The sequence below is a fragment of the Amblyraja radiata genome, chromosome 17 (assembly GCF_010909765.2).
Source record: "Amblyraja radiata isolate CabotCenter1 chromosome 17, sAmbRad1.1.pri, whole genome shotgun sequence".
Taxonomy (NCBI): domain Eukaryota; kingdom Metazoa; phylum Chordata; class Chondrichthyes; order Rajiformes; family Rajidae; genus Amblyraja; species Amblyraja radiata.
Window position 1 is genome coordinate 27,123,483 of NC_045972.1, and position 27,157 is coordinate 27,150,639.

At 49.2% G+C, this 27,157-nt stretch overlaps 1 protein-coding gene across 1 annotated transcript; it reads right to left on the bottom strand.

Moving 5' to 3' along the window:
• Positions 1-1,133: 1,133 nt before the first annotated feature.
• cmtm4 (CKLF like MARVEL transmembrane domain containing 4) lies at positions 1,134-26,530 on the bottom strand. Its single transcript, XM_033035879.1, has 4 exons — positions 26,204-26,530; positions 9,522-9,698; positions 6,287-6,385; positions 1,134-4,223 (listed from the first exon to the last, which is right to left on the bottom strand). The coding sequence occupies exons 1-4, from the start codon at positions 26,384-26,386 to the stop codon at positions 4,047-4,049; spliced, it is 636 nt and encodes a 211-aa protein (XP_032891770.1). The 5' UTR covers positions 26,387-26,530; the 3' UTR covers positions 1,134-4,046.
• Positions 26,531-27,157: the final 627 nt, after the last annotated feature.

A 27,157-nucleotide genomic window follows, 5' to 3' on the forward strand; every position in this document is an offset into this window, starting at 1 on the left:
CTTTGACCTTCAGTGTCAACAACAAATTGGACTGCATCCTGCCTCAAACCCCACCAAAACATGGGCAATTTTCAAAAAGAGATTGGGACAACATAATGACCCCAATCTCCCTTTATTCCCACCCCCCCCCTCTCCCCCTCCCCTTCCTTCCCCCTTTCCATCCACATTCCTCCCTCCGGCTCTAAATTTCACTCCTCCTCCTCTCTCCTCATCTGACACACTTTTGTCTCCTTTTCACCTCCAGCCTTTGTCACTTACTCCACCCCCTTTAAAGACCTTTGTGTGTTTAAAATCCTGCAGGGAAAAATAAGTTTGTTATTGCGATCTGAAACTTTCCAGTCCCTAACCCCTTTACCCAACAGACGCCACTGTTTTTAGAAGATAGAACAGTCCAGCACAGGATCAGGCCCCTCGGCCCACTATGTCTGTGCTAAACATGATGCCTAGATTAACCAATCTCAGATACGAGTTTTCCTCACACGATTTTCTATAACGCTAGTTTGTTAGGAGTGTAACTGTCGTGTTATAGCACAACAACCTGTCCTGTGCCTCACCGTGGACCCTGATCTCTACCCGCTCCAAACACAAAGGGTTGTCATGGTGAGTGAGGTCTAATTAATGGAAAAGCAAAATGTGGTTTACAAAACCAACTTTTGTCTCTTACGAGTTGCAATAGGCACTTAAGGTGACGCTTCAAGCATTGTACAAAAAATAAAACAGCTTGGTCCTTTCTTCAACAAAGAACTATTTGGTTTACAAGGCAGGACACAGATTGCTGAAGTAACTTAGCGGGTAAGGCAGCATCCCTGGAGAAGGTGGATAGGTGACATTGTGACTCAGAACCCTTCTAAAGAAATCTTTTGGGCAAAAGCTGTTCAAGGTTTGTATTCTGATTGGTCACCCCATATACGCTAGCACTATCCTACGCACTAGGGATAATCTACAGAATCCTACAAATCTGCACATCTTTGGAGTGTGGGAGCAAACCAGAGCACCCGGAGAAAATCCACACAGTCACATGGAGAACATAAAAACTCTGCGCAGACAGCACCCATAGTCAGGATCAGACCTGGGTCTCTGACACTGTAGGGCAGCAACTACTGCTGTGCCACTGTGCCGCCCGAGTTCTGAAGAAATTCAGTCCGAAGAAGGGTCTTGGCCCAAAATCTCATCTCCACAGATGCTGCCTGACCTGCTGAGTTACTCCAGCACTGTTTTTCTTTGTAACCCAGCACCTCCAGTTCCCTGTTTCTAATCTATTGTTTAGAAGACAACTCTTTACTACAGATTCCAACAGATGAGGTGATACTGGGCCACTCTAAACATGGGTGGCAGCTCGCCACTGACGCCTGGTGGTGAGATGAGGATATTGATGTGATGTTCCCTCCACCATCTCTGCCCATTCCCTCCCTGCAAATGTAATTGGTGCTTGGGAATGTTAGGACGGCTCTTCAAAGCAGCTATTCCACTACAACGCTGTTGGGCCAATTCTGGGTACCCCACAGATATAACATGTTTGAGTTTAGATATTTTTTGAGATACAGCGTGGAAATAGACCTTTCGACCCACCGAGTCCGCGCCGACCAGCGATCACCCCGTACACTAGCATTATCCTACACACTAGGGACAAATTTACAATGTTACCAAAGCCAATTAACCTACAAACCTGTACATCTTTGGAGTGTGGGAGGAAACCGGAGCATCCGGGGAAAACCCACATGGTCACAGGGAGAACGCACAAACTCCGCAGACTGTGATCCTGGCACTACCCGCTGCTCCACAGCGCTGCTCCTCTCCTAACCCGCTGATTCTCAGAAGTTTGGACAAAGCTGCCGAACAAAACTCTAAACCTGTAAGAATCAGCAACACAGGACTGCATTCCTTTAGCACTCCCTCAGCTGTTTCACAGCCACCGAACATAGAACAGTACAGCACAAGAACAGGCCCTTCGGCCCACAATGTCCGTGCCAAACATGATGCCAAGTTAAACTAATCTCCTCTGCCTGCATGTAATCCCTATCCCTTCATTCCCTACACTTCCATGTGTCTATCTAAAAGCCTCTTAAACGCCACTGACGTATCAACCTCCACCACCACCCCTGGCAGCGCGTTCCAGACCCCACCACTCTGCGATCGGACTATCATTAATCGGGCTTTACTGGACTTTATCTTGCACTAAATATTATTCCTCTAATCCTGTATATGCACACTATGTACATCTAAATTTAAAACATGTACAGTCCTTCTGCTGGCTGGATAGCTCGCAACAAAAAGCTTTTCACTATACCTGGGTACATGTGCAAATAAACTAAATGAAAGGAAAGGTTTAGAGGGATATGGGGCCCAATGCAAATAGGACAATTGGGACTAGCCCAGAATGCCAGCGGTCGGTATGGACACAATAATGTCCATATTCTGTTTCCCAGTTGTCCAGCACTGTGACTCTAGAAGTTGACACCGACATTGGCTGAAGAGCACTTTGGAACAATTGTTGATGGTGCTTTCGAAAAAATGCAAGTCACTGTCTTTGTACATTTATGAACAGATACATTAACAATTCTGATTCAGTAACTCTGTCTAGTAATAAATAATCAGCTATTAACAGCTCTGAGGGCATTATTGCAACACTCAGACAACCAGTGAAGGGAAGGCAAGCGTGGAGATGTGTAGGAAGGAACTGCAGATGCTGGTTTAAACCGAAGATAGACCAAAAAAGCTGGAGTAGCCCAGCGGGACAGGTAGCATCTCTGGAGAGAAGACCTGAAAGGTCACCCAATCCTTCTCTCCAGAGATGCTGCATGTCCCGCTGAGTTTCTCCAGCTTTCTGTGTCTATCTGTTAGCATGGAGATGATGGAAGCCCCACCACAGCCGTCTGCGGGTCTCCACTGGGGTTGGCGGAGCAAGCCCACCCAGCAACCTGCACGCCAATAATAACCAGCAACACCGCTGGAGATGTGGTGAGGCTCGGGAGTGTGGGGATGAGAGGGAAAAGCAGCTCCTGGTCAAATCAGGACTCTGCAAGTCGAGGCCAGGTTGACAGAGAGCAGCAGCCGGCACGGTTGCCAAGTCCATTGCAGAATGCAATGTCGCAACTGTGCCTGCGCTTGATGGCGGCGTCGAAGCTGAAGATCCGGAGGCTCACCGGCGGGTAATGCATCGTTGGCGGTGCCCCTGTTGCACGGCGCCGCCTCGGGGGAGGTGCACAAACATGCAGCAGCCTTGCTACAGCAACGCCAACAACTCCTCACTCATCTTCAATGGGAGGTCAGAAAGCAGATGGGGAACGTCCTCCACCCCGTAAATAGGCCACGCTGGAGACGGGAGCGTCTCACACTCACGCAATCACTCTCACACCCGCTCACACACCCACTCGCTCAAACACTCACACGCAGACACACACCCACTTGCTCAAACACACTCACACGCAGACACACACTCACACGCAGACACACACTCACACGCAGACACACTCATGCTCATATACTCACTCTCACACACACATGCTCACTATCACAAGCACACTCACGCTCACACATAAGCGAGCTCACACTGAAACACACACATCCATAAACGCACTCAAACCCGTGTTCCCACGTGCTCACATTCACTCTCGTGTGACGGGGTGAATCAGAGCAGGGAATAAGGACATGATCTTTTCTGGGAGGCACAAGGAACTGCAGACGCTGGAATCTGGAACAAAAAGACAGAAAGTGCTGGAGGATCTCAGCGCACCAGGCAGCGTCTGTTGAGGGACGGACAGGCCACATCTTTCCACCTTCAGATTGCAGGCGTCCCCTGATCCAGCTCGAAACCTCTGGCAGCGACGGCGGCTCCATCCACGGCCCAGTCCCGGAGATGGCTCGGCCCCTCACTCACTGCCCCCTCGCTGGCTCCATGCTGGGGGGGGGGCAGTAGAGGGGGTGGGGGGCAGATGTCCTTCACTCCTCCAGCCTCTGTACCTTGTGCTGGGGGGGGGGGGGGGGGGGGAAGGTGGGGGTGGCGGGGAGGGAGAGGGGAAGGGAGTAGAAGGGAGGGGGCAGCTCCCTCACTCGTCGAGCCGCTGTACCTCGGGCCGTCCCTCCACCTCTCCACGGGACTCGGATCGTGCCCGCGTGTACTCACTGGCCTGCACAGCCACCGGCCGCCGGTCACCCAAACGCCACACCTTGACCGCCAGGTAGGAGTTGAGCAGGTAGGCAGCGGCGGACAGGTACCCAAACACCTGCAGGGGGGGAGGGGCAGAGAGAGGGAGGGGGTGGGGAGAGAGGGGGAATGGGGAGGGAGGGGGTGGGGAGAGAGGGGGGATGGGGAGAGACAGGGGGTGGAGAGGGGGATGGGGAGAGAGGGGGGATGGGGAGAGAGGGGGGATGGGGAGAGGAGGGGGGCTGGGGAGAGAGGGGGGTGGGGAGAGAGGGGGATGGGGAGAGAGAGGGGGGAGGGGGAGAGGGGGTGGGGAGAGAGGGGGGGGGGGAGAGAGGTGGATGGGAGAGAGAGGGGGGATGGGGAGAGAGGGGGATGGGGAGAGAGGGGGGCTGGGGAGAGAGGGGGGGTGGGGGAGAGAGAGGGGGATGGGAGAGAGGGGGATGGGAGAGATGGAGAGAGAGGGGGATGGGGAGAGAGGGGGGTGGGGAGAGAGGGGGGATGGGGAGAGAGGGGGTGGGGAGAGAGGGGGGATGGGAAGAGAGAGGGGGGGTGGGGAGAGAGAGGGGGTGGGGAGAGAGAGGGTGATGGGGAGAGAGGGGGGATGGGAAGAAGGGGGTGGGGAGAGAGGGGGGGTGGGGAGAGGGGGGTGGGGAGAGAGGGGGGTGTGGAGAGGGGGATGGGGAGAGAGGGCAAGGGGGTGAGAGGAGAAGGGGTGACACATTTTAGTCCCGCACGTAGACTCTCACAACCAACACTGACCATCACAGGGCGGCACGGGTGATGCAGCCAGTTGTTGCTATTACAGCGGGTTCGATCCTGGCCTCAGTAAATTGTAGGGAGTGGATGAGAAAGTGGGATAACAGACGACGACTGTGAATGGATGATCGATGGTCGGCATGGACTCGGTGGGCCTTAGGGCGTTTCCATGTCGTATCTCTGAACTAAACCTCATTTACCAGAATGCTGCCTGGAATCAGGGTGTTAGCTACAGGGAGAGGTTGGGCAGACTTGGGATTGTTTTCACTGAAATACCGGAGGCTGAGGGGACAACTGACAGAAGTATGTAAAATTATGAGAGGCATCGATAGACAGAAAAAGACACAAAGTGCCGGAGTAACTCAGCAGGTCAGGCAGCACCCTGGGAAAACGTGGATAGGTGACCCACAGGTGACATGGGTCGAGACCCATCTTCGGTCAGTCAGAATCTATTTCCCAGGATGGAAACAATTAAAGGCGAGAAGGCTTAGCTTTCAGGCCAGAGGGGCAAAGTTTAAAGGGGATGTGCGAAGCATATTTTTTTTACCCACAGAAAATGGTGAATGTATGAAACATGCTACGAGGGGTGGTGGCGAGGGCAGGTATGAGAGTGGCATTTAAAAGGCTTTGTATAGACACATGGATAATGAATGGAGGGATATGGATCACATGCAGGCAGAGGAGATTAGTTTAACTTGGTATCATGTTCAGTATGGACATTGTGGGCCGAAGGGCCAGTTCCTGTGCTGTACTGTTCCATATTGTAGGACTTGAGGGCCTGGATTCTAGGGAGATGTTGGGCAGCCTAGAACTATATTCCTTGGAGGGCAGGAGGGCGAAGGGTGATCTTATAGAGGTGTATAAGATCATGAGATAGAAAGGGTGAATGAGGAGGTCATTGAGGCAGATAATATAACCACATTTAAAAGACATTTGGACAGGTACATGGATAGGAAAGGTTTAGAGGGATATGGGCCAAATATGGGCAGGTGGGACTAATGTGGATGGGGCATGTTGGCCAGCATGGATGGGTTAGGCCGAATGGCCTGTTGACTGTGACTGTGGATAGAGAGAGGACATTCTGCTGGTTGTTGGAAAGAACGTAAATATCCAGGTCAGATATTTGTCATTGACAGCATTATGGCAGCTCCATCGTGTTTGGGGGGTGGGGGGGGGACAGGACTTCCCCGAGATCCCCTGGGCACATTCACTGGGGTCACAGATCAGGGGGCGCGCTCCCTGGGGTCACAGCTCAGGGGGCGCGCTCCCTGGGGTCACAGGTCAGGGGGCATGCTCCCCGGGGTCACAGGTCAGGGGGCACGCTCCCCCACAACACGTGCCGGCTCCACGGACTTCAAGGGGTCTGCGGTCATCCAGGTCACTCACCAGAGCGGCGATCTCCCCGCTGCTCTTATGGTTCATGGCGGTGAGGACGATGGAGGCAATGGGGAAGAGCAGCGCACTCAGGATGGTGTTGATCAGGTCCTGAGGGGCAAGCAGACAGTGTGAGGAACCTGGCAAAGGAACGCACGCTCCGAGACCCCACCTCAACTCAACCTGGCCTTTCTGACCATCACACCAACCACACAGGCCCGGAGATCCCACCTCAACTCAAACTGCTTGCTCCCCGCCACCAGGCCAACCACACAGCCTGAGGAACAAGACGACAACAGCGACTGAGAAACAGAAGGCCCTCTATCTCCATGGACATCTCCCATCCCCATCACCCTATTTCCCTTTTAACCGCCTTATTTCCCGACCCCTCCCCTGCCCCTTCCACTCACATCCCTCCCTCCGGCTTTACATTTCACTCTTCCTGTCCGCATCTGACACCCTTTTATCTCCTTTTCACCTCCAGCCTTTGCCACTTACAGCCATCTGCCTATCACCCCCCCCCCCCTAACCTGTATCCACCTATCAATCACCAGGCTTTATCTCACCCCCTTTTGCAGCTTCCTCTCCCCTACTCTGTCAGTCCAAAGAAGGGTCTCGACCTGAAACGTCACCCATTCCTTCTCTCCAGAGGTGCTGCCGGTCCCACTGAGTTACTCTAGCATTGTGTGCTACCTAACCTGCTGAGTTACTGCTGTTTATATTCTTTTCTGTAAAGCAGCATCTGCAGTTCTTTGTTTCTAGGTGAGAACTATACTCTGCCTCTGTATCTTCCCCTTTGTTCTGCCTGTTTATATGTGTTTAACTTGATTGTATTTAGGTACAGTATTATCTGATCTAATTGGATAGCATGCAAAACAAAGCTTTTAACCGTACCTTAGTGAACAGCAATAAACCTGATGAGTTACTGACACTCTGGGCAAAAAGATCCCCTTCAGGTTCCTATTAAATCTTTCCCCTCTCACCTTAAAACTGTGCCCTCTGGTTCTTGATTCCCCTACCCTGAGGGGAAAGACTGTGTGCATTAAGGGAGGCACAGTGGTAGAGCTACTGACTTACAGCGCCAGAGACCCAGGTTTGATCCTGACTATGGGTGATGTCTGTATGGAGGTTGAATATTCGCCCTATAACAGCGTGGGTTTTAGTTTAGTTTAGAGATACAGCGCAGAAACAGGCCATTCGGCCCACTGCCGACCAGCGATCGCACCGTACACTAGCACTATCCTACACACTGGGGACAGTTTACAATTTTTACTGAAGCCTATTAACCTACAAACTTGTACGTCTTTGGCGTGTGGGAGGAAACCGGAGCACCCGGAGAAAACCCACACAGTCACAGGGGGAGAAAACTCCGTGCAGACAGCAGCCGTAGTCGCCATCAAACCCGGGTCTCTGGCGCCGTAAGACAGCAGCTCTACCGCTGCGCCACTGTGCTGATCTTTGTTTTCTGCAAGTGCTCCAGTTTCTTCCCAAGAATGTAGGCTAATTGGCTTCAGTAAATTGCCCCTAGTGTGTGGGATAGTGCTAGTGCATGGGGTGATCGATGGTCAGCGTGGACACGGTGGGACGAAGGGCCTTTTTCTAAAACTAAAACTAAAACTAAGATTCCCTCAGCGTATTTTGAATCTTCTAATTCCAAAGGTACCGTCCACAACCCTGATCCCAGGTCAGTCAGCTGCGGGCGGGATCGCCGAGCTGAGTTGGTGTCTGGAGGTGTTGGGTAGTCCAACACTGGAGGGCGGTTCCACTCCTCGTAGGAGCTCCTGTTACCGTGCCGACGGAAACATCTGGTCCGCAGACAGTGTGAACTCAGGGTGAGAGAGCACACCACATCTGGAAAGTGCTTCTTGTAAAAACCCAAGCCACATGGATATTAAACTTTTCCAACTGGGATTGTTGACATTTTTGTGGTTCGGCTTCAATGCCTGTGCAGAGGAACAAGTTCTTCGGCTGGGTCTGGATCAGGAGGAAGTAGCTGCAACCTCACCGGGAGATGCCAGACAGTGCAGCCCCAGAAATCCACCCAAGCTGCTAAATACCATGCCTTCTGTGCCTCTGCCCACCACAACCCCACGCCGACTGGGAAGTGTTGGCGGAAACACACCGTGATATTACGTGTGCTAACTATAAGTGTGGGTGATACACAGCCCGTGCTTATTCAAGGGTTGTTACGCTGCAGTTGTACCAGACCTGAGGGAGAAGGCACGTGCTGGGCTTTGCAATGCAGTAATGCGCTCAGTTTTGGTCACCCTGCTGTAGTAAACATGCCATTAAGCTGCAAAGAGTGCAGAGAAGATTTACAAGGATGTTATGGAATCATATAGGACAGTGGCGCAGTGGTAGAGCCGCTTATAGCGCCAGAGACCCGGGTTTGTGTAATGGAGCAAAGAGGACTTTCTGCAGTTGTACAGGGCCTTAGTGAGGCCACACCTGGAGTATTGTGTGTGGTTTCGGTCTCCAGATTTGAGGAAGGACATTCATGCTATTGAGGGAGTGCAGCGTAGGTTCACGGTTAATTCCTGGGATGGAGGGACTGTCATATGCTGAGAGAATGGAGCAGCTGGGCTTGTACACTCTGTAATTTAGGAGGATGAGAGGGAATCTTATTGAGACATATAAATTTATTAAGGGTTTGGACACGCTAGAGGCAGGAAACATGTTCCCGATGTTGGTGGAGTCCAGAACCAGGGGCCACAGTTTCAGAATAAGGGGTAAGCCATTTAGAGCAGAGATGAGGAAACACTTTTTCACACAGAGAGTTGTGAGTCTGTGGAATTCCCTGCCTCAGAGGGCGTTGGAGGCCGGTTCTCTGGATGCTTTCAAGAGAGAGTTAGATAGAGCTCTTAAAGATAGCTGTCAGGGGATATGGGGAGAAAGCAGGAACGGGGTACTGATTGTGGATGATCAGCCATGATCACACTGGCTCGAAGGGCCGAATGGCCTACTCCTGCACCTATTGTCTATTGACAACGGCTGCTGTCTGTACGATGTTTGTAAGTGCTCCCCATCACCGCGTGGGTTTTATCTCCGGTTTCCTCCCACACTCCAAAGACTAGCGGGTTTGTAGGTTAATTGGCCCTCTGCACATTGTAAGTAACTAAATAACTAGTGTACGGGTATACGCTTGTCAGCACGGACTTGGTGGGCCAAAGGGCCTGTTTCCGCGCTGTATCTAGACCGGCGGCAACACATCCCAGCACCACTACCCCCGAGAGGTCCGTGCACTCACCGTCAGGTTCCAGTTGATCTGTGGCACCTTGGTGTGAAGGTTGAGGCAGAACATCAAGAGCAAGACCCCAGTGACCACGAATGCTGTGCAGCTGACAAACTCAAAGAGGTACAGCCCACCACAGGGAAGGCACTCCTTCACCGTCTCAATGCAGATGAAAGCAATCAGTGCCAGAAGCTGAAAGCAAGACAGATTGATTGAATTTATCCATCGATTGATTGAAACAATGAACTGCAGATGCAGGTTTATACCAAAAATAGACACAAAGTGATGGAGTAACTCAGCAACTCTGGAGAAAAAGGATGGGCGACATTTCGGATCGGGTCCCTTCTTCAGACTCAATCTGTAGAAGAGTCCTGACCCGTAACGTCACCCATCCATTTGCTCCAGAGATGCTGCCTGACCTGCTGAGTTACTCCAGCACTCGTTCACACCTCAGTACACCTGACAACAATAAATAATGAACTAAACCCCAGCACCCTCTCGACTGCCATCCACTGACACCCTGTTATTGAAAGGTTCCCACGTCAATCACCTCCTCTGGCAGCTCGTTACAAATACATGATAAATCCACCATCGGTTAGTTCCCTGCCCCAACACCACACATCAGGAAATGCAAATCAACCTTCAGCTCATTTGAATTCAGTTGAAACTATGCAAATCAAAACCTGTAAAAGGACGGTACTGTAGATGTGGGTTTACATCAGAGATATACACAAAGTGCTGGAGTAACTCAGCGGGTCCAGGCACCATCTCTGGAGAATAAAAGATGGATGACGTTGTGGGTTGCGAAGAAGCCCGAATAAAGACTCGAAACGTCACCTAATCATGTTCTCCAGAGATGCTACCTGACCTGCTGAGTTACTCCAGCGCTTTGTGTCTGTCAAATGAAATACTGGTCCTTGTAGACAAGGTGAAGTTGTCCAGTTATTTTCCATCCATTCGAGGGGCTTGGCTAACCTTTAATGCCCATCCTCAACTGGCCAGGAGCAGAGGGGAAAGCCAAGTGTCAACAGCGTGGCACGGGGGCGGAGTGGGTAGAGCCGCTGCCTCTCAGCACCAGAGACCTGGGTTCAACCCTGAGCTCGGGTGCTGTCAATGTGGAGTATGCACGTTCTCCCTGTGACAGCATAGATTTCCTCCGGGTGCATCAGTTTCCCCTCCATGTCCCGAAAGCGTGCGGGTTTGTAGGTTAATCAGCCTCTGTAAATTGCCGCTAGTGTGTATACGGTGTGCATGTGAAAGTGAGATAACATAGAACTAGCGTGAGCAGATGATCGATGGTCGCCTGGACTCTGGGCCGAAAATCCTGTTTCCACGCTGTATCTCAAAACTAAACGAAACATTAGTGGATCTGGAGTTACTTACAGACTCTTACAGGCAGGAACGGAAGATTTACTTCCCTGAAGGTTATCACTGAACCAGGGTGCGTTTTAATGACAGGGGGATTTATTAATTTACTTGAATTTGAATTGCCCAGCTGCTGTGATGAGATTAAAGTGATTCTCTGGATGAATGGTCCTGAGCAGACAATGGAGTGACTGTGTTAACTACCATACTGTTGTACAAGCCCGACTACCTCCCTGTTGTTGTCTGGAGGACAGTAAGTGGAGTGGGGCACTCGAGCCCATCCCCTAGATAGTGGCTGATATTCTGTGCCAGTTCCCCCTAGCCCTCGGTTCCTCAATCTGTCAACAATTTAGCTATCTCCACCTTAAATATATCGTCTAATCCAACCTCCACCATCGCCTGGGACAGAGATTTGGGAGATTCACCAACCAAGAGACCTGGCGTCACACTGCACACAATCAGCCCAGCTTGCCAAGCCCACCAAGTTGCTTCAACTAGTACCACCTGCCCACATTTGGCTCATATATCCCTCTAAACCTGTCCCAGTGTTTTAAATGCTGTTATAATACATGCCACATCTACCCCCTCTGGCAAAATGTGTACAAAGGATCCAGTCTGAGGAAGGGTTACAACCTGAAACATTACCCACCCTTTTTCTCCAGAGATGCTGCCTAACCCGCTGAGTTACTCCAGCACTTCGTACCCCCTCTTGCAGCTCGTTCCATATCCCAACCATTCAACTTGGTGAAAAAGTTGCCGCGTGGGTTGCTATTAAATCTTTCCCCACTCACCTATGTACATTGGTTCTTGCTTCCCCAGAGGATAAAGTCTGATTAAAGATAGTCAAGGGTCTACAATGAGATAGGTGGTAGGCCACGACCACTCTCTAGGTGGTGATAGGATGGTTCAGTTGCCTGGATAACAACTAGGAAGAAACTGGCCCTGAATCTGGAGGTGTGCGTTTTCATGTCTGTTCCTCTTGCCTGATGGGAGAGGGGAGAAGAGGGGGTGACCTGGTCCTGGATGAATCTGGTGAAGTGGAGATGCAGTCAATGGAAGGGAGAATGGTTTATGTGATGGTCTGGGCTGCGTCCGCAACTCTCTGCGATTTCTTGCGGTCTTGAAAGTGCCAACGACACAATGGAAGGTGTGAAGGGCAGTCAGAGGCATGCTGCAGAGAACATAGAAGTCTGCAGAGGGATACGATCGATGAAGTGAGTTGTGGGACGCTGGCAGGGGGGGGACTAGGAAGTGGCAGCTGCACAGGGCTCTAAGTGTTGTGGTGTACGATTCACAAAAGACCACGCCACGCGTACTGCACTTGGAAAAGTGAACAGAATGCTATTGTTTGTCTCAGGGGAATTGAATACATAAGTAGTGAGGTTATATTTCAATTATAAAGGGCATTGATGAGAACACAAAGTCCTGCAGCAGTAGTCCATGCCAACCAAGATGCTCCATTTACACTACTCCCACCTGCCCAGTGGGTGAGGAAAGATTAAATATATAAATATGAAATATTAAATATAATCAAACCCAATCAGACATATAGATCTGGGAGATTCACCATTCTAGAGTCCTACAACACGGAAACAGGCCTTCAACCCAGCTCATCTATGCCAACCAAGATGGGTGGCACAGTGGCTCAGCGGTAGAGTTGCTGCCTTGCAGGGCCAGGCACCCGGGTTTGATCCTACCTACAGGTGCTGTCTGTACAGAGTTTGTATGTTCTCCCTGTGATCACGTGGGCTCTCTCCAGGTGTTCTGGTTTCCTCCCACATTCCAAAGACATACGGGTTTGTGGGTTAGTTAGCTTCTGTAAATTGTAAATTGTCTCTTGTGTGTAGGAAAGAACTAGTGTACGAGATGATCGCTGGTCGGAGCGGACTCAGTGGGCCGCAGGGCCTGCTTCCATACTACATCTAAACTAAACTAAAATGTCCAATCTACGAGTCCCACCTGCCTACATTTATTCATGTTATAGGAGCAGACTTAGGCCATTCGGCCCATTGAGTCTACACCGGCATTTAATCATGGCTGATCAATCTTTCCCTCTCAACCCTAATCTCCTGCCTTCCCCCCACAACCCCCGACACCTTTACTAATGAAGAATTGGCCCATATTCCTCTAAACCTTTCCTACCCATGTGCCTGTCCAGGTGTCTTTTAAGTGTTGTTATAGTACCTGCCTCAATTACCTCCTCTGGCAGCTCGTTCCATATTCACACATACACACACACACAACACCCTCTTTGTGGAAACTGGTGCCTAAAATAGTTCCCGGGGGAGTGAGTGAGATTATATCATTACGTTTTCAATCCTCGTTTATCGGAAGCACCGTCACCCACAATCTTCCCCCGGCCTGCCTATTTCCTGACGGCGTGTGTATATGGCAGAGGTTTATTGTGACCTGACCCCCATCGTCTCCGTCACTGGGCAACTGGCTAAACCCAGTTGAACATTAATGACAAAACAAACAGGTGGAGCCGTGGCCACTGACTCAGAGACGCCGCTCAAGGTCAACCCGAGCTCGGCAAGGTGCTACCCAACCCAGCAAGCAACGTCGAACAGTGCAAGGCCTGGATAGAGGATATGGAGCATGTCTCCACTAGTGGGAGAGTCCAGGACTGGAGGGCACAGACTCAGAATAAAAGGGTGTACCTTTAGAAAGGAGATGATGAGGAATTTCTTCAGTCGGAAGGGAACAAATCTGTGGAATTAATTGCCACAAACAGCTATTGGATATTTTTAAGGCAGGGATTGATAGATTCTTGTTCATAAGGGTGTCGGGGGGGTTATGAGAAAAATGGGGTTGAGAGGGGAAGACAAGATGGCTCCTGTGTCTGGCGACATGTTTCAACCAACACAACAGAAGAGAATCAAATATCGCAGATCAAATATGTTTATATGTTTAAGAAGGAACTGCAGATGCTGGAAAATCGAAGGTAGACAAAAATGCTGGAGAAACTCAGCGGGTGAGGCAGCATCTATGGAGCGAAGGAAATAGGTGACGTTTTGGGTCGAGACCCTTCTTCAGACTGATGTGGGGATGGGGAGGGCGGGAAGAAGAAAGGAAGAGGCGGAGACAGTGGGCTGTGGGAGAGTTGGGAAGGGGAGTAGGCATGATGGGCCGAATGTGGCCTAATTCTGTTCATGGAACTTATCAACAACCCCACATCTAGAGTAAACACTGCCTCCAGAAGGCAGCCCATACCATCCAAGACCCACACCACCCTGGCCACCCTCTCATCTCCCTGCTACCGCAGGGAAGAAGGTACAGAAGCCTGAGAACTGTGACCTCCTGGTTCAGGAACAGTTTCCCAGCAACCATTGTAGGCTCTTGAACACGGCACAACACAAACCTCAGCAACTTTATTTTTGAGATACTATACTTTAGAGATAAAGCATGGACGCAGGCCCTTCGGCCCACCGAGTATGCTCTGACCAGTAATCACCCTATACACTAGCAGCCTATCTTACACATTAAGGGAAATGTACAATTTTACTGAAGCCAATTAACCTACAAATCTGCGCGTCTTTGGAGTGTGAGAGGAAACCGGAGCACCCGGTGAAAACCCACGCGGTCACAGGGAGAACGTGCAAACTCTATACAGACAGCAACCGTAATGAGAATCAAACCTGGGTCTCTGAAGTTGTAAGGCAGCAACTCTACCGCTGCACCACCCTGTGTCTGTACCACAGATCAGTTTTAGGGTTACCTCGTTATTATTGTTATTTATATATTGTATTATCATATGATTATCGGCATGTTATTACGATTAAGGGCCTCTTAAGCTGCAAAGTAAGAATGTAATCGTTCTGGGAATTGCTACATTGGACTTCAGTTTGGAGATACAGCGTGGAAACAAGCCTTTCGGCCCACCATATTCCGCAGCGACCAGAGATCGCCCTGTACACTAGATCTATCCTACTCATTAGGGACAATTTACAGGGAACCAATTAACCTACAAATCCACACGTCTGGAGTGTGGGAGGAAACCGGAGCACCTGGAGAAAACCCACGTGGTCACAGGGAGAATGTACAAACTCTGTACAGACAGCACCCGTAGTCTGGATTGAACCCGGGTCTCTGGTGCTGTTTGGCAGCAGCTCTACCTGTTGTGCCCTGCAAATTGAGCAATTGAACCCCCTTGACTCTCTCTTGCCTCTTGACTGGTGCGAGGTCACTCCCTGGATTGAGCAAAGATGTCCAGTCTGCCTGGAAGGGGCTAGTGGGGGGAGGAAGAGTTTGATTAGGTCGGCAGTCACAAGCTGTAATTAAACAACAGCCAGTGAGCTCTGGAGCCCAGCGAGGAACATTCCACACAGCAAAGAAAATAAACTCTGCGATCAGCATTACAGAGAGTTTAATCAGACGGCATTCCAGGAAAAAATAGCAGAGTTCCTGGACTTTATTTAAACCGTTCTGTTGGAGCACGGGGCAGGGAAGAACAATGAAGAACTTGTCTGTGCTTGGACTGGGTTCCGTGTGCACAAGATGTAGACCAGAAACAGGGCACTCGGCCCACCCGACCCTGCTAGCCATCTCAGGGGGTGACGGTACCACAATATGTCAGGGGAAAAAAAGCCAAGAGAGAGGGCAACAGGGCAGCACAGTGGCACAGCTGTAGAGTTGCTTCCTTACAGCACCAGAGACCCGGGTTCGATCCTGACCTTGTGTGCTGTCTCTATGGAGTTTGTACCTTCTCCCTGTGACTGCGGGTGTTTTCTCCGGGTGCTCCGGTTTCCTCCCACACTCCAAAAACATACAGGATTATAGGTTAATTGGCTTCGGTAGAAAATTGCCCTCTGGTGTGTAGGATAGAAGTAATGTGGGCGGATGATCGCTGGTCAGCATGGACTCGGTGGGCCAAAGGGCCTGTTTCTAAGCTATATCTCTGAAGTGTGAAGTAACGAGCGTCACTGTTGAGGTTCTCTTTGCACTCGGCTCCTGTTCATTGTGTGACGTGAGATTGTTTAGGCGGCGTTTCCACGGTGACGGGGCTGTCGGGTTGGTAACTGAGCCGTCACAGACGGTTGGTGCTGGTGAAACGCTGCTGTTCCCAGCTCCACTACACCCAGCCAGTCACCAGAGACCTGGCCACAGCCATTGGCAGTGAGTTCACCCACACTCACATGGAATAGGTAACCCATATACTCGCACTAGAGAGCAGACTCTTTGCTTTTCATCCTTTACCCCTCCATGTCTCTAGTCTCTCTCACTCCTGACTCTCAGTCTGAAGAAGGGTCTCGACCCGAAACGTCACCCATTCCTTCTCTCCAGAGATGCTGCCTGACCCGCTGAGTTACTCCAGCAATTTGTGTCTATCTTTAGTTTAGTTTAGTTTAGATACAGCATGGAAACAGGCCCTTCGGCCCACTGAGTGCGCGCTGACCATCCCGTACATGAACACTATCCTGCATACATTAGGGACAATCTTTTTTATAATTATACCAAGCCAATTAACCTACAAACCTATATGTCTTTGGAATGTGGGGGCAAACCAGAGTACCTGGAAAAAACCCACTTGGTCACAGGGAGAACTTACAAACTCCGTACAGACAGCACCCATAGTCAGGATCAAACCCAGGTCTCTGGCACTGTGAGGCAGCTACTCTACCGCAGGGCCACAGTGCTGCCCTAATCGCTGCTAGATTAGGATTTTTAAAATTAAATCTAGTTAGTCTTGCCTTAAATAAGATACATTGGACAGGCACATGGATATGCAGGGAATGGAGGGATATGGATCACATGCAGGGAGATGAGTTGTCCCTCTCCCCCTTCCCCCCCTCTTGTCCTCCCCCTCCCCAGCTTCACCCCCTCCCCGACTGCCCGCTCTCCCCGTGGGTGGGTTCAGTAAGGTGCCAGCCCAGCCCAGCCTCTCCCGTTGCTGGGTTGCTATGGAAACGGGCAGGGCGTGGGATGACAGTGCAGCATTTGTCAGCCGAGCCGAGATCGCATCGAGGCATCTCGTATTTTGTCCTGTTGTAATTTGAGGAACTTTCAGCCAGGAGTCAAGGCCCAGGAAAGTATCACACTTCCACCTGTGTGTTCAGGGGCTTCCAGGTTGCTCAATGTACGTTGATCACCCTTGAATGATGTTTCACAGACTCCAAATGTAGCTCCCAGTCCATCCTGATCGTGTTTTCCCATATCTCCAGATTCCCTCTCCCCTGACTCTCAGTCTGAAGAAAGGTCTCAACGCAAAAGTCACTTATCCCTTTTGTCCTGAGAACCAGCCTGGCCGCTTAGATACTCCAGCATTTTGTGTCTATCTTGATCACTAGTCCCTGATTCCGCGCCCTACTCTACAGTGAATATCCTGCCCCATCCCCCCACCGTACAGCATAGCAACAGGCCATTCGGCCCACAATGCTTGTGCTCAACATGATGCCAACTTCGAGGACCTGTCTCAGCACAGTCACTGCCTCTTCTCACCTCTCCCATCAGGCAAGAGGCACGGAAATGTGAAAACACACACCTCTGATTCAGGGACAGTTTCTTCCCAGCTGTTATCAGGCAACTGAATCGTCCTCTCACCAACTAGAGAGCAGTCCTGACCTACCATCTACTTCATTGGAGACCCACGAACTATCTTTAATCAGACCTTAGTGGACTTTATCTAAACATTATTCCCTGTATCCTGTACCTATACACTGTGGATGGCTCCATTGTAACCATGTATCTATAGTCTTTCCACTGACCGGTTAGCAAGCAACAAAAAGATTTCCATTGTACCTCGGTGACAATAAACTAAACTATCCATATCCCTTCCATTCACTGTAGATCCATGTATCTGACTAAAAGCCTCTTAGAAAGCACTATCATATCTGACTCCACCACCACCTCTGGCAGCGCGTTCCAGGCATCGACCTCCTTCTGCGTAAAAAACATTGTCCCGAACATCTCCTTTAAACGTTGCCCCTCTTGCCTTAAAGCTACGCCCTCTAGTCTTCGATGCTTCTACCCTGGGGAAAAATACTCTGACTACCCTATTTATACCATATCACATAATGCCTCTTATTATTTTATATACTTCTGACAGGTTTCCCCTCGATCTCCTGTGTTCCAGAGACAGCGATCCAAGTTTGTCCAACCTTTTTGATTACTATTCAATGGTAAACTGTCGTGGCAGTGCTGATTTGTGTGTTTTTGGTTTTATGATGAGTTCTCCAGGAGAATGGTAGTAACATAACTGACTATATATTCTGCACTCTGTATCTTTCTCTTCGCTCTACCTGCTGTACTTGAGTTTGGCTTGATTGCATTTAGTTCAGTTTAAAGACACAGCACGGCAACAGGCCCTTCGGCCCATGCCGACCAACCCGTTCACACTAGTTCTATGTTATTCCATTTCACATCCACTTCGTACACACTAGGGGCAATTTACAGATGGCCAATTAATCTACAAACCCGAACGTCTTTTGGGATGTGGGTGGAAACTGGAGAGACCGGAGGAAACCTACGTGGTCACAGGGAGAACGTGCAAACTCCACGCAGACAGCACCGGAGGTCAGGACCGTACCTGGGTCTCTGGTGCTGTGAAGCAGTGGCTCTATCCCTGCTCCACTGTACTTCCCTTCATATATAGTATTATCTGATCTGTTTGGATAGCATGCAGAACAAAGCTCTTGTATAAACAAAGAACTGCTGATGTGGGTTTACACGTGACACTAATAAAGCTAACTTTCCTTAAACATGTGATCTTCCTTATATTAAGTAATCACAAAGTGCTGGAGTGACTCAGCAGATTAGGCAGCATCTTAGGAGAACACAGATAAGTGCGAAGGATGGAACTGCAGATGCTGGTTTACATCAAAGGTAGACACAAAGTGCTGAAGTGACTCAGCGTATCAAGCAGCATCTCTGGAAAACATGGATAGATGATGCGGGTATGGACCCTTCTTGAGACTCTGAGGAAGGGTCCTGACTAAGGTCACCTATCTATGTTCTCCAGAGAGGCCGCCCGACCCGCTGAGTTTCTCCAGCACTTTGTGACTTTTCTTTGTACACCAGTTTCTGGTTTCTACACTGAACTTCCTCTGAGGTTCTGGCTGTGGTCCTGCTAAACAGGTCTGACCGGATGTGCTGGTTCAGTCTCACCCACAGGAGGCACGGCTAGTCAGTCGGCCTTTTACACACAAACACGAGAGGTCTGGATCTCTGGATAACACCGGTGGAGCTCCACATGGCAGGGAGCGCCGGGGCAGAGTTACTGTGAAGCCACTTGCCGAATACTATGCGCAGACCTTATCTATTGAGTACAGAGGTTGGGGCGTCATGTTGCTGATATACCAGATGATGGTGATGCTGCATTTAGAGGATTGTGTTCAGTTTTGATCCCCATGTTCATAAGTTCAAGGAGCAGATTTAGGCCATTTGGCCCATCAAGTCTATTCTGCCATTCAATCATGTTTGATCTATCTTTCCCTCTCAACCCCATTCTCCTGCCTTCTCCCCATAATCCCTGACACCCATACAAATCAAGAATCTGTCAATCGTTGCTTTAAAAATATCCATTGACTTGGCCTCCACAGCCTTAAGTGGCAATGAATTCCACAGATTTACCACACTCTGACCAAAGAAATTCCTCCTCATCTCCTTTCTAAAGGTATGTCCTTTTATTCTGAGGCTGTGCCCTCTGGTCCTAGGCTCTCCCACTAGTGGAAACATCCATTATAGGAAAGATGTTGTCAAGCAGGGAAGCGTGCAGAGGTTTATGAGGATGTTGCCAGGACTCAAGTGCTTGAAAGGGAGAGGTTGAGCAGGCTGGGACTTTATTCCTTGTGAGCGCAGGAGAATGAAGGGGACAAAATTGCGAGAGAAATAGATTGGGTGAGCACACAGAGTCTCTTGCCCAGAGTAGAGGGATCGAGAACCAAAGGACAAAGCTTTAAGGTGAGGGGGGCAGATTTAATAGGAACTTGTGGGGTAACTAATTAACAAAGTGTGGGGAGTGTATGGAACGAGCTGCTGGAGGAGGTAGTTGAGGCAGGTACTATTATAACATTTAAGACACATTACAACAGGTATTTAGATAAGACAAACTTATGGCGATATGGATCAAATGCAGGCAGGTGGGACTAGGGTAGATGGGACATGTTGGTGGGTGAGGGCAAGTTGGGCTGAAGGGCTAGTTTCCACGCTGTATGACTGTGTCTGGTCACCGCCCCTCAATCGTGACCACTCGGCCTTGTTTATTGTTGTCACGTGTACCGAGCTACAGTGATTGGCTTTTTTGTTGAGTGCTATCCAGTCAGATTATACATGATTGTAATTGAGTTGTCCACAGTGTACAGATACAGGATGAAGGGAATAATGTTTCGTGCAACTTCAACTCTGCCCAAGACCACAAGAAATTGCAGAGTTGTGGATATAGCCCAGTCCATCAGACGAACCAGACTCCGCGCCATTGACACCTCGGGAGAGCAGCCAATATAATCTAAGACCAGTCTCACCCTGGTCACTCCCTCGTCTCCCCTCTCCCATCAGGCAAGAGGTGTGAAAACGCACACCTCTAGATTCAGGGACAGTTTCTTCCCAGCTATCAGGCAACTGAACCATCCTATCACCAACTAGAGAGCGGTTGTAAACATAGAAACATAGAAAATAGGTGCAGGAGTAGGCCATTCGGCCCTTCGAGCCTGCATCGCTATTCAATATGATCATGGCTGATCATCCAACTCAGTATCCTGTACCTGCCTTCTCTCCATACCCCCTGATCCCTTTAGCCACAAGGGCCACATCTAACTCCCTCTTAAATATAGCCAATGAACTGGCCTCAACTACCTTCTGTGGCAGAGAATTCCAGAGATTCACCACTCTGTGTGTGAAAAACGTTTTCCTCATCTCGGTCCTAAAATATTTCCCCTTTATCCTTAAACTGTGACGCCTTGTTCTAAACTCCAATCTACCTCATGGAAGACCCTTGGTTAATCATGAATCAGTTTTTATCTTGCACTAATCGCCATCTCCTTTATCCTGAATCTGTACACGGTGGACGGTTTGGTTGTAATCATGTACAGTCTTTCTGCTGACTGGATAGCACGTAGAAAGATTAAAAAAAGCTTTTCACTGAACCTTGGTACAAGTGACAATAATAAACTAAACTAAAGAGTGTTTTATTGTCAGGATTCAAGGAACTGCGGATGCTGGTTTACAAATACGGACACAAATTGTTGCAGTAACTCAGTGGGTCAGGCAGCATGTTGAGTTACTTTGTGTTTCATTGTCATACATACTGACAACGGTACAATAACTACTTGCAGGCCTGTAAATTCAACAGGAATAGATAATATCATAAACACAAAATTACTGATCCTTAGTGCAACTAGGATGGCAGCACAATGCCGCAGCTGTAGAGTTGCTGCCTCACTGTGCCTCACAGAGACCGGGTTCGATCTTGACTACGGGTGTTGTCAGCCCCATGGGTGCTGTACAATCACTAGGTTCTTGAATCAACCCGGACAACCCTATCCCTCCTCAGCAATGGAACACTACGCACCTCTTCCACTACCGTGGACTTGATTTCTGGTTATCAAATTTCCACAAATGTCTTGTTTTTTTACAGAATATTTTTCTTTTCTCTGTCGTTAGAATTTATGTATAACTTATGTTTTTGTGTGTTGTCTGAGCCTATGTGCCTGTGATACTGCTGCAAGTAAGATTTTCATTGTGCGTCCAATGGTACAGCTCAGTGGAGCATTGTAGAGTTGCTTCCTCACAGTGCCAGTGACCCGGGTTTGATCTTGACTATGGGTGCTGTTGGCATGGAGTTGGCAAGGTCTCCCTGTGACCACATGGTTTTTCTCCGGCTGTTCCGGTTTCCTCCCACACTCCAAAAGGCGCACAGGTTTGTAGGTGAATTAGCTTTGGTAATATTGCAAATTATCCCTCTAGGGTAGTGCGGGATACGGGATGATTGCTGGTCGGCATGGACTCGGTGGGTCGAAGGGCCTGCAGCTCCAAAGTCTAAAGCAATCCATACTCTAGTTAGTGTTGTGCAGTGTTCAAGAGCCTGGTCATTGTTGGGAAAAGCTGTTCCTCAACCTGGAGGTCACGGTTTTCAGGCTTCTGCACCTTCTTCCCGATGGTAGCAGTAAGATGAGAGCATGGTCAGGGAGGTGTGAGTTTAGAGATTTTGTTTCCACCAGAGGGGGGTGGTTGGATTCCAGAGTACATTCCCCGAGAGGGTGGTGGAGGCAGAGACTCTCAACAGTTAAGAAGAGTTATAAAGCCCCGTTCAGCACAGACATCATCGTAACCATGACTCCACAATATCAGGCTGAACTGCATAACACTGATAATAAGAAAGAACCATTAGTAAAAGGAGTGAGAGAGAGAGAGAATGAGAGAGCGAGGAAGAGGGAGAGAGAGGAAGGGGAACGAGAGAGTGAGGGGAGTGAGAGAGAGCAAAGAGGAGAGAGAGAGAGAAAGGGGGTACGAAAGAGAAGGGGGGAGCAGAAGGGAAGCAGAGGGTGAGAGAGAGCACTTTGTCATTCATATGGACAAACACGCGTACACAAGTTAGACCTGAATTGAATAATATTGCAGGAGCTAGCTTGTACGTAGGGATGTTTGTAAGTTGGGAGTTTGTAACACAGACCCCCTGAACCACCACTTTGTTTTTCGCCACTGAAAAGTACTCTCCTTTCCATTTCTACACTATATTCACTTTTTCTGGTGTGAATTCAAGTAAGAATTTCATTGTTCTATCTGGGACATATGATAGCAAAGCACTCTGGACTCTTATCTACCCAGGTGCACAGCCACATACTTTGCCCATCGCCCATCCATCCGGCACTATTACTCCTAGCACTGGGCAAATGTTTCTCCCTGCCCTTCACTGCAAGGGAGACAAGAGTCTGGACACTTCCCCCACGGTCGGGTGGTTCGTGAAGCCACACTCGAGGCAGGGAGAGGGACGTATTTGCCAGTCATGGCTCATCCACAAACATGCAACTCATCCCTTCCCCTTTACAACTCATCGCACCTGCCTCAAAGCTCAGCTTCAGTCCCAGTATTGTAGACATACTCTGGTCATTATAGTTTAGTTCAGAGATACAGAGCGGAAACAGGCCCTTCAGACCACCGAGCCCGCACCGACCAAAGACCCCCACACATTAACACTACCTTATACGCATTAGGGACAATCTACATTTATACCAAGCCAATTAACCTACAAACCTGTACGTCTTTGGCCTGTGGGGGGAAAGAAGATCTTGGAGAAAACCCATGCGGGCATGGGGAGAACGTACAAACTCCATACAGACAGCACCCGTAGCCGAACCTGGGTCTCCGGCACTACAAGTGGTGTAAGGCAGCAACTCTACCTCTGCACCACCGTGCCACACTGTTACCAACAGTGGAGGCCCTGCCACTGGACACTGTACTGACCACTAAGCAAGCACTTCACTCTCCCCTGCATGTGCCTGTGTGTCCCTGAGTGTGTGTTTGCACTTGTGAGCGTGTTCCTGAATGTGTGCACATGTGTATGCCATAGAAGTGTGGGTGAATATATTTGTACATTAGATGTGAATTATTAGTTTAATTTATGGTCACGTGTACCGAGCTTCAGCGAAAAGTGTTTAGTTGTGTGCTAAGCAGTCAGTGGAAAGCCTGTACATGATTACAATCGAGCCATCCACAGAGTAAAGATATATGAGAAAGGGAATAACGTTTAGTGCAGTCCAGTAAAGTCTGATTAAAGATAGTCTGAGGGTCTCCAAAGAGGTAGTTAGTGATAGGATGGTTCAGTTGTCTGATAACAGCTGGGAAGAAACTGTCTCTGTCCGGAGGCATGCATTTTCACACCTGTACCTTTTGCCTGATGGGAGAGGGTGGAAGGGGGAATGACCAGGGTGAGATTTGCAGTGGATATGCAATGTGTGTGTGTGTGTGTGATTGGGATTATGTGTGCAGATGAGCGTGTGGGGCAGGTGTAAATGGGGTGTGGGGGACGGGGATTTGAGTGTGTCTCTGGATGTGTCTGCCTGTGTGGTGCACGGTGTGAAGGGGGGGTGAGTGGTGTGGGGTATGAACAGGAAGTGGAGGATTTGTCCAGAGGGAGTGGCTGTGGTTGTTGTTGGTGAGTTTGTGGAGTGTTTGGGACTCAAGTGCACAAGTATCTGCATTGTGTGTCAGGGACGTGGACTTGTGTGTGGCGAGTCTTGGGCGTCATTTACACAACACAATTTACGCATCACGACGCACGCATGGTGCGCATTACGTGCGCATGGTGCAGTAGGCAGTGACGCGCGATCGCGCGCGGCGCCCTAGGATTTTGGGATGTACAAATTCTTTGCGCGCCATCTGCGTGACGCACAAATGATGCCCAAGTGGGACAGGCCCTTTAGTGTTGAAGGGGGAGGGGGAGATCATGAGGGTATGGGTGGAAGAGCATGTGGGTAACTTGTCTGTGTCTATGTACATGTTTAGTACGTTCATATATGTTGGTGTCCATGTGTCCGAGCATGCAACTGTTTTTGACCTGCATGTGTATGTTTGTATGTATTACTGCAAGTACCTTCATGTGTGTATCTGTCTCTACATACAGTGTCCTCCATATTGTTTGGGACAAAGACCCATCATTTATTTATTTGCCTCTGTACTACACAATTTGAGATTTGTAATAGAAAAAATCACATGTGGTTAAAGTGCATATTGTTAGATTTTATTAAAGGGTATTTTTATACATTTTGGTTTCACCATGTAGAAATTGCAGCTGTGTTTATACAGTGTCCTCCCATATCAGGGCACCCTAATGTTTGGGACACATGGCTTCACAGGCGTTTGTAACTGCTCAGGTGTGTTTAATTGCCTCCTTAATGCAGGTATAAGAGAGCTCTCAGCATCTAATCTTGCCATCACCTTTGGAAACTTTTATTGCTGTTTATCAACATAAACCAAAGTTGTGCCAATGAAAGTCAAAGAAGCCATTATGAGACTGAGAAACAAGAATAAAACTGTTAGAGACATCAGCCAACCCTTAGGCTTACCAAAATCAACTGTTTGGAACATCATTAAGAAGAAAGAGTGCACTGCACATAAAGGGACTGGCAGGCCAAGGAAGACCTCCACAGCTGATGACAGAAGAATTATCTCTATAATAAAGAAAAACCCCAAACACCTGTCCGACAGATCAGAAGCACTCTTCAGGAGTCAGGTGTGGATTTGTCAATGACCACTGTCTGCAGAAGACTTCATGATCAGAAATACAGAGGCTACACTGCAAGATGCAAACCACTGGTTAGCCACAAAAATAGGATGGCCAGGTTACAGTTTACCAAGAAGTACTTAAAAGAGCAACACAGTTCTGGAAAAGGGTCTTGTGGGCAGATGAGACAAAGATTAACTCATATCAGAGTGATGGCAAGAGCTAAGTATGGAGGAAAGAAGGAACAAGATCCAAAGCATACCACCTCATCTGTGAAACATGGTGATGGAGGTGTTATGGCCTGGGCATGTATGGCTGCTGAAGGTACTGGCTCACTTATCTTCATTGATGATACAACTGCTGATGGTAGTAACATAATGAATTTGAAGTGTATAGACACATCCTGTTCAAGTTCAAACAAATGACTCAAAACTCATTGGCCGGCGGTTCATTTTACAGCAAGCCAATGATCACAAAGATACTGCTAAAGCAACAAAGGAGTTTTTCAAAGCTAATAAATGGTCAGCTCTTGAGTGGCCGAGTCAATCACCCAATCTGAACCCAATTTATCATGCCATTTATATGTTGAAGGGAAAACTGAAGGGGACTAGCCCCCAAAACAAGCATAAGCTAAAGATGGCTGCAATACAGGCCGGGCAGAGCATCACCAGAGAAGACGCCCAGCAACTGGTGATGTTCATGAATCGCAGACTTCAAGCATTGTATGCAAAGGATATGCAACAGAATACTAAACATGACTACTTTAATTTACATGACATTGCTGTGTCCCAAACATTATGGTGCCCTGAAATGGGGGGACTATGTATAAACACTGCTGTCATTTCTACATGGTGAAACCAAAATGTATAAAAATTACCTTTATTAAAATCTGACAATGTGCACTTTAACCACATGTGATTTTTTTTCTATTACAAATCTCACAATGTGGAGTACAGAGGCAAATAAATAAATGATGGATCTTTGTCCCAAACATTATGGAGGGCACTGTATGTTTGTCACCCTGTATCTCTGTGCTTGTGTCTCTCTCTCTCTGCCTCCCCTCCGCTCTCTGCCTGTTTGTCTGCCTCTTTCCCCCTCTCGCCCTCAGCTTCCCTCCCTCCCTCCTCTCCGCTCCCTCTCTCCACTCTCCCTCCGCGGCGCCGGCTCCCGCACTCACCACTTGCAGCAGCTTGAGGAGGCCGAATGAAGAGCGCAGGTAGTCGGTGTCGCAGCGGAGGTGCAGGCGGCGGCCGGGCAGCACCGGCTCGGTGGTGGGCTGATACGGGCTGCCCGCCGCGCTCATCATCGACGCTCCGGCCGCCTCTCCCTCCACCCCGTCCGCCTCCTCCGAGCTCCGCATGTTGCCGGCGCCGGGATCCGGGATTACAGGCAGGGCGGCGGGAGCGGAGCGGCCGATTCCCAGCAGAAAACCCTCCGAACTTTGTGCAGGAGCCGCAACATGTCCGGGACTCGCTCCCCGCCTCCCTCTCCCTCACTCCGCCCCCTCATCACTGTCTCGCCCTCTCCCTCCCTGTCCACCACTGGCATTCGATCCTACTCAAATTCCTTCCATAAACCAAATCTCTCTCTCGCCTCACTCCCTCTATTCCTAGTCTTTCACAACCTCAGTCTCTTTTTCCATCTCTCCATCAGTTTCCTTTGTCTCTTCCCCCCCCCGTCTGACTCCATCAGTTTCCATTCTGTATGTACGTGTCTCTCCCTCTCCCCTGTCTGTCTCTCTCGTGCTCTGTTACCTGTCGAATAATTTAAACAACCTGTACCCAGAGCACTCAAAGCCCCAAAAGGCAACAATCTGAAGTTCATTTATTCGAGAGGCTTAAGGAAATGTGACTTAGGATCTGAAGTTCATTTATTCGAGAGGCTTAAGGAAATGTGACTTAGGATGGAGTGAATCATGTTGCCAATGCAATGTGTCAAAAGTGTTTTATTGTCATATGTCCCAAAATGGAACAATGAAATCCCTACTTGCAGTAGCACAACAGATATGTAAACATAATACTCTGTAAAGCCCATAATAAACAAACAAAAAACCGTGTATTATATATATAAAACACAAACAGAAACAGGTAAACAATCTAAGTGGGGAAAGCGCATTTAAAGTTTAGGAAGT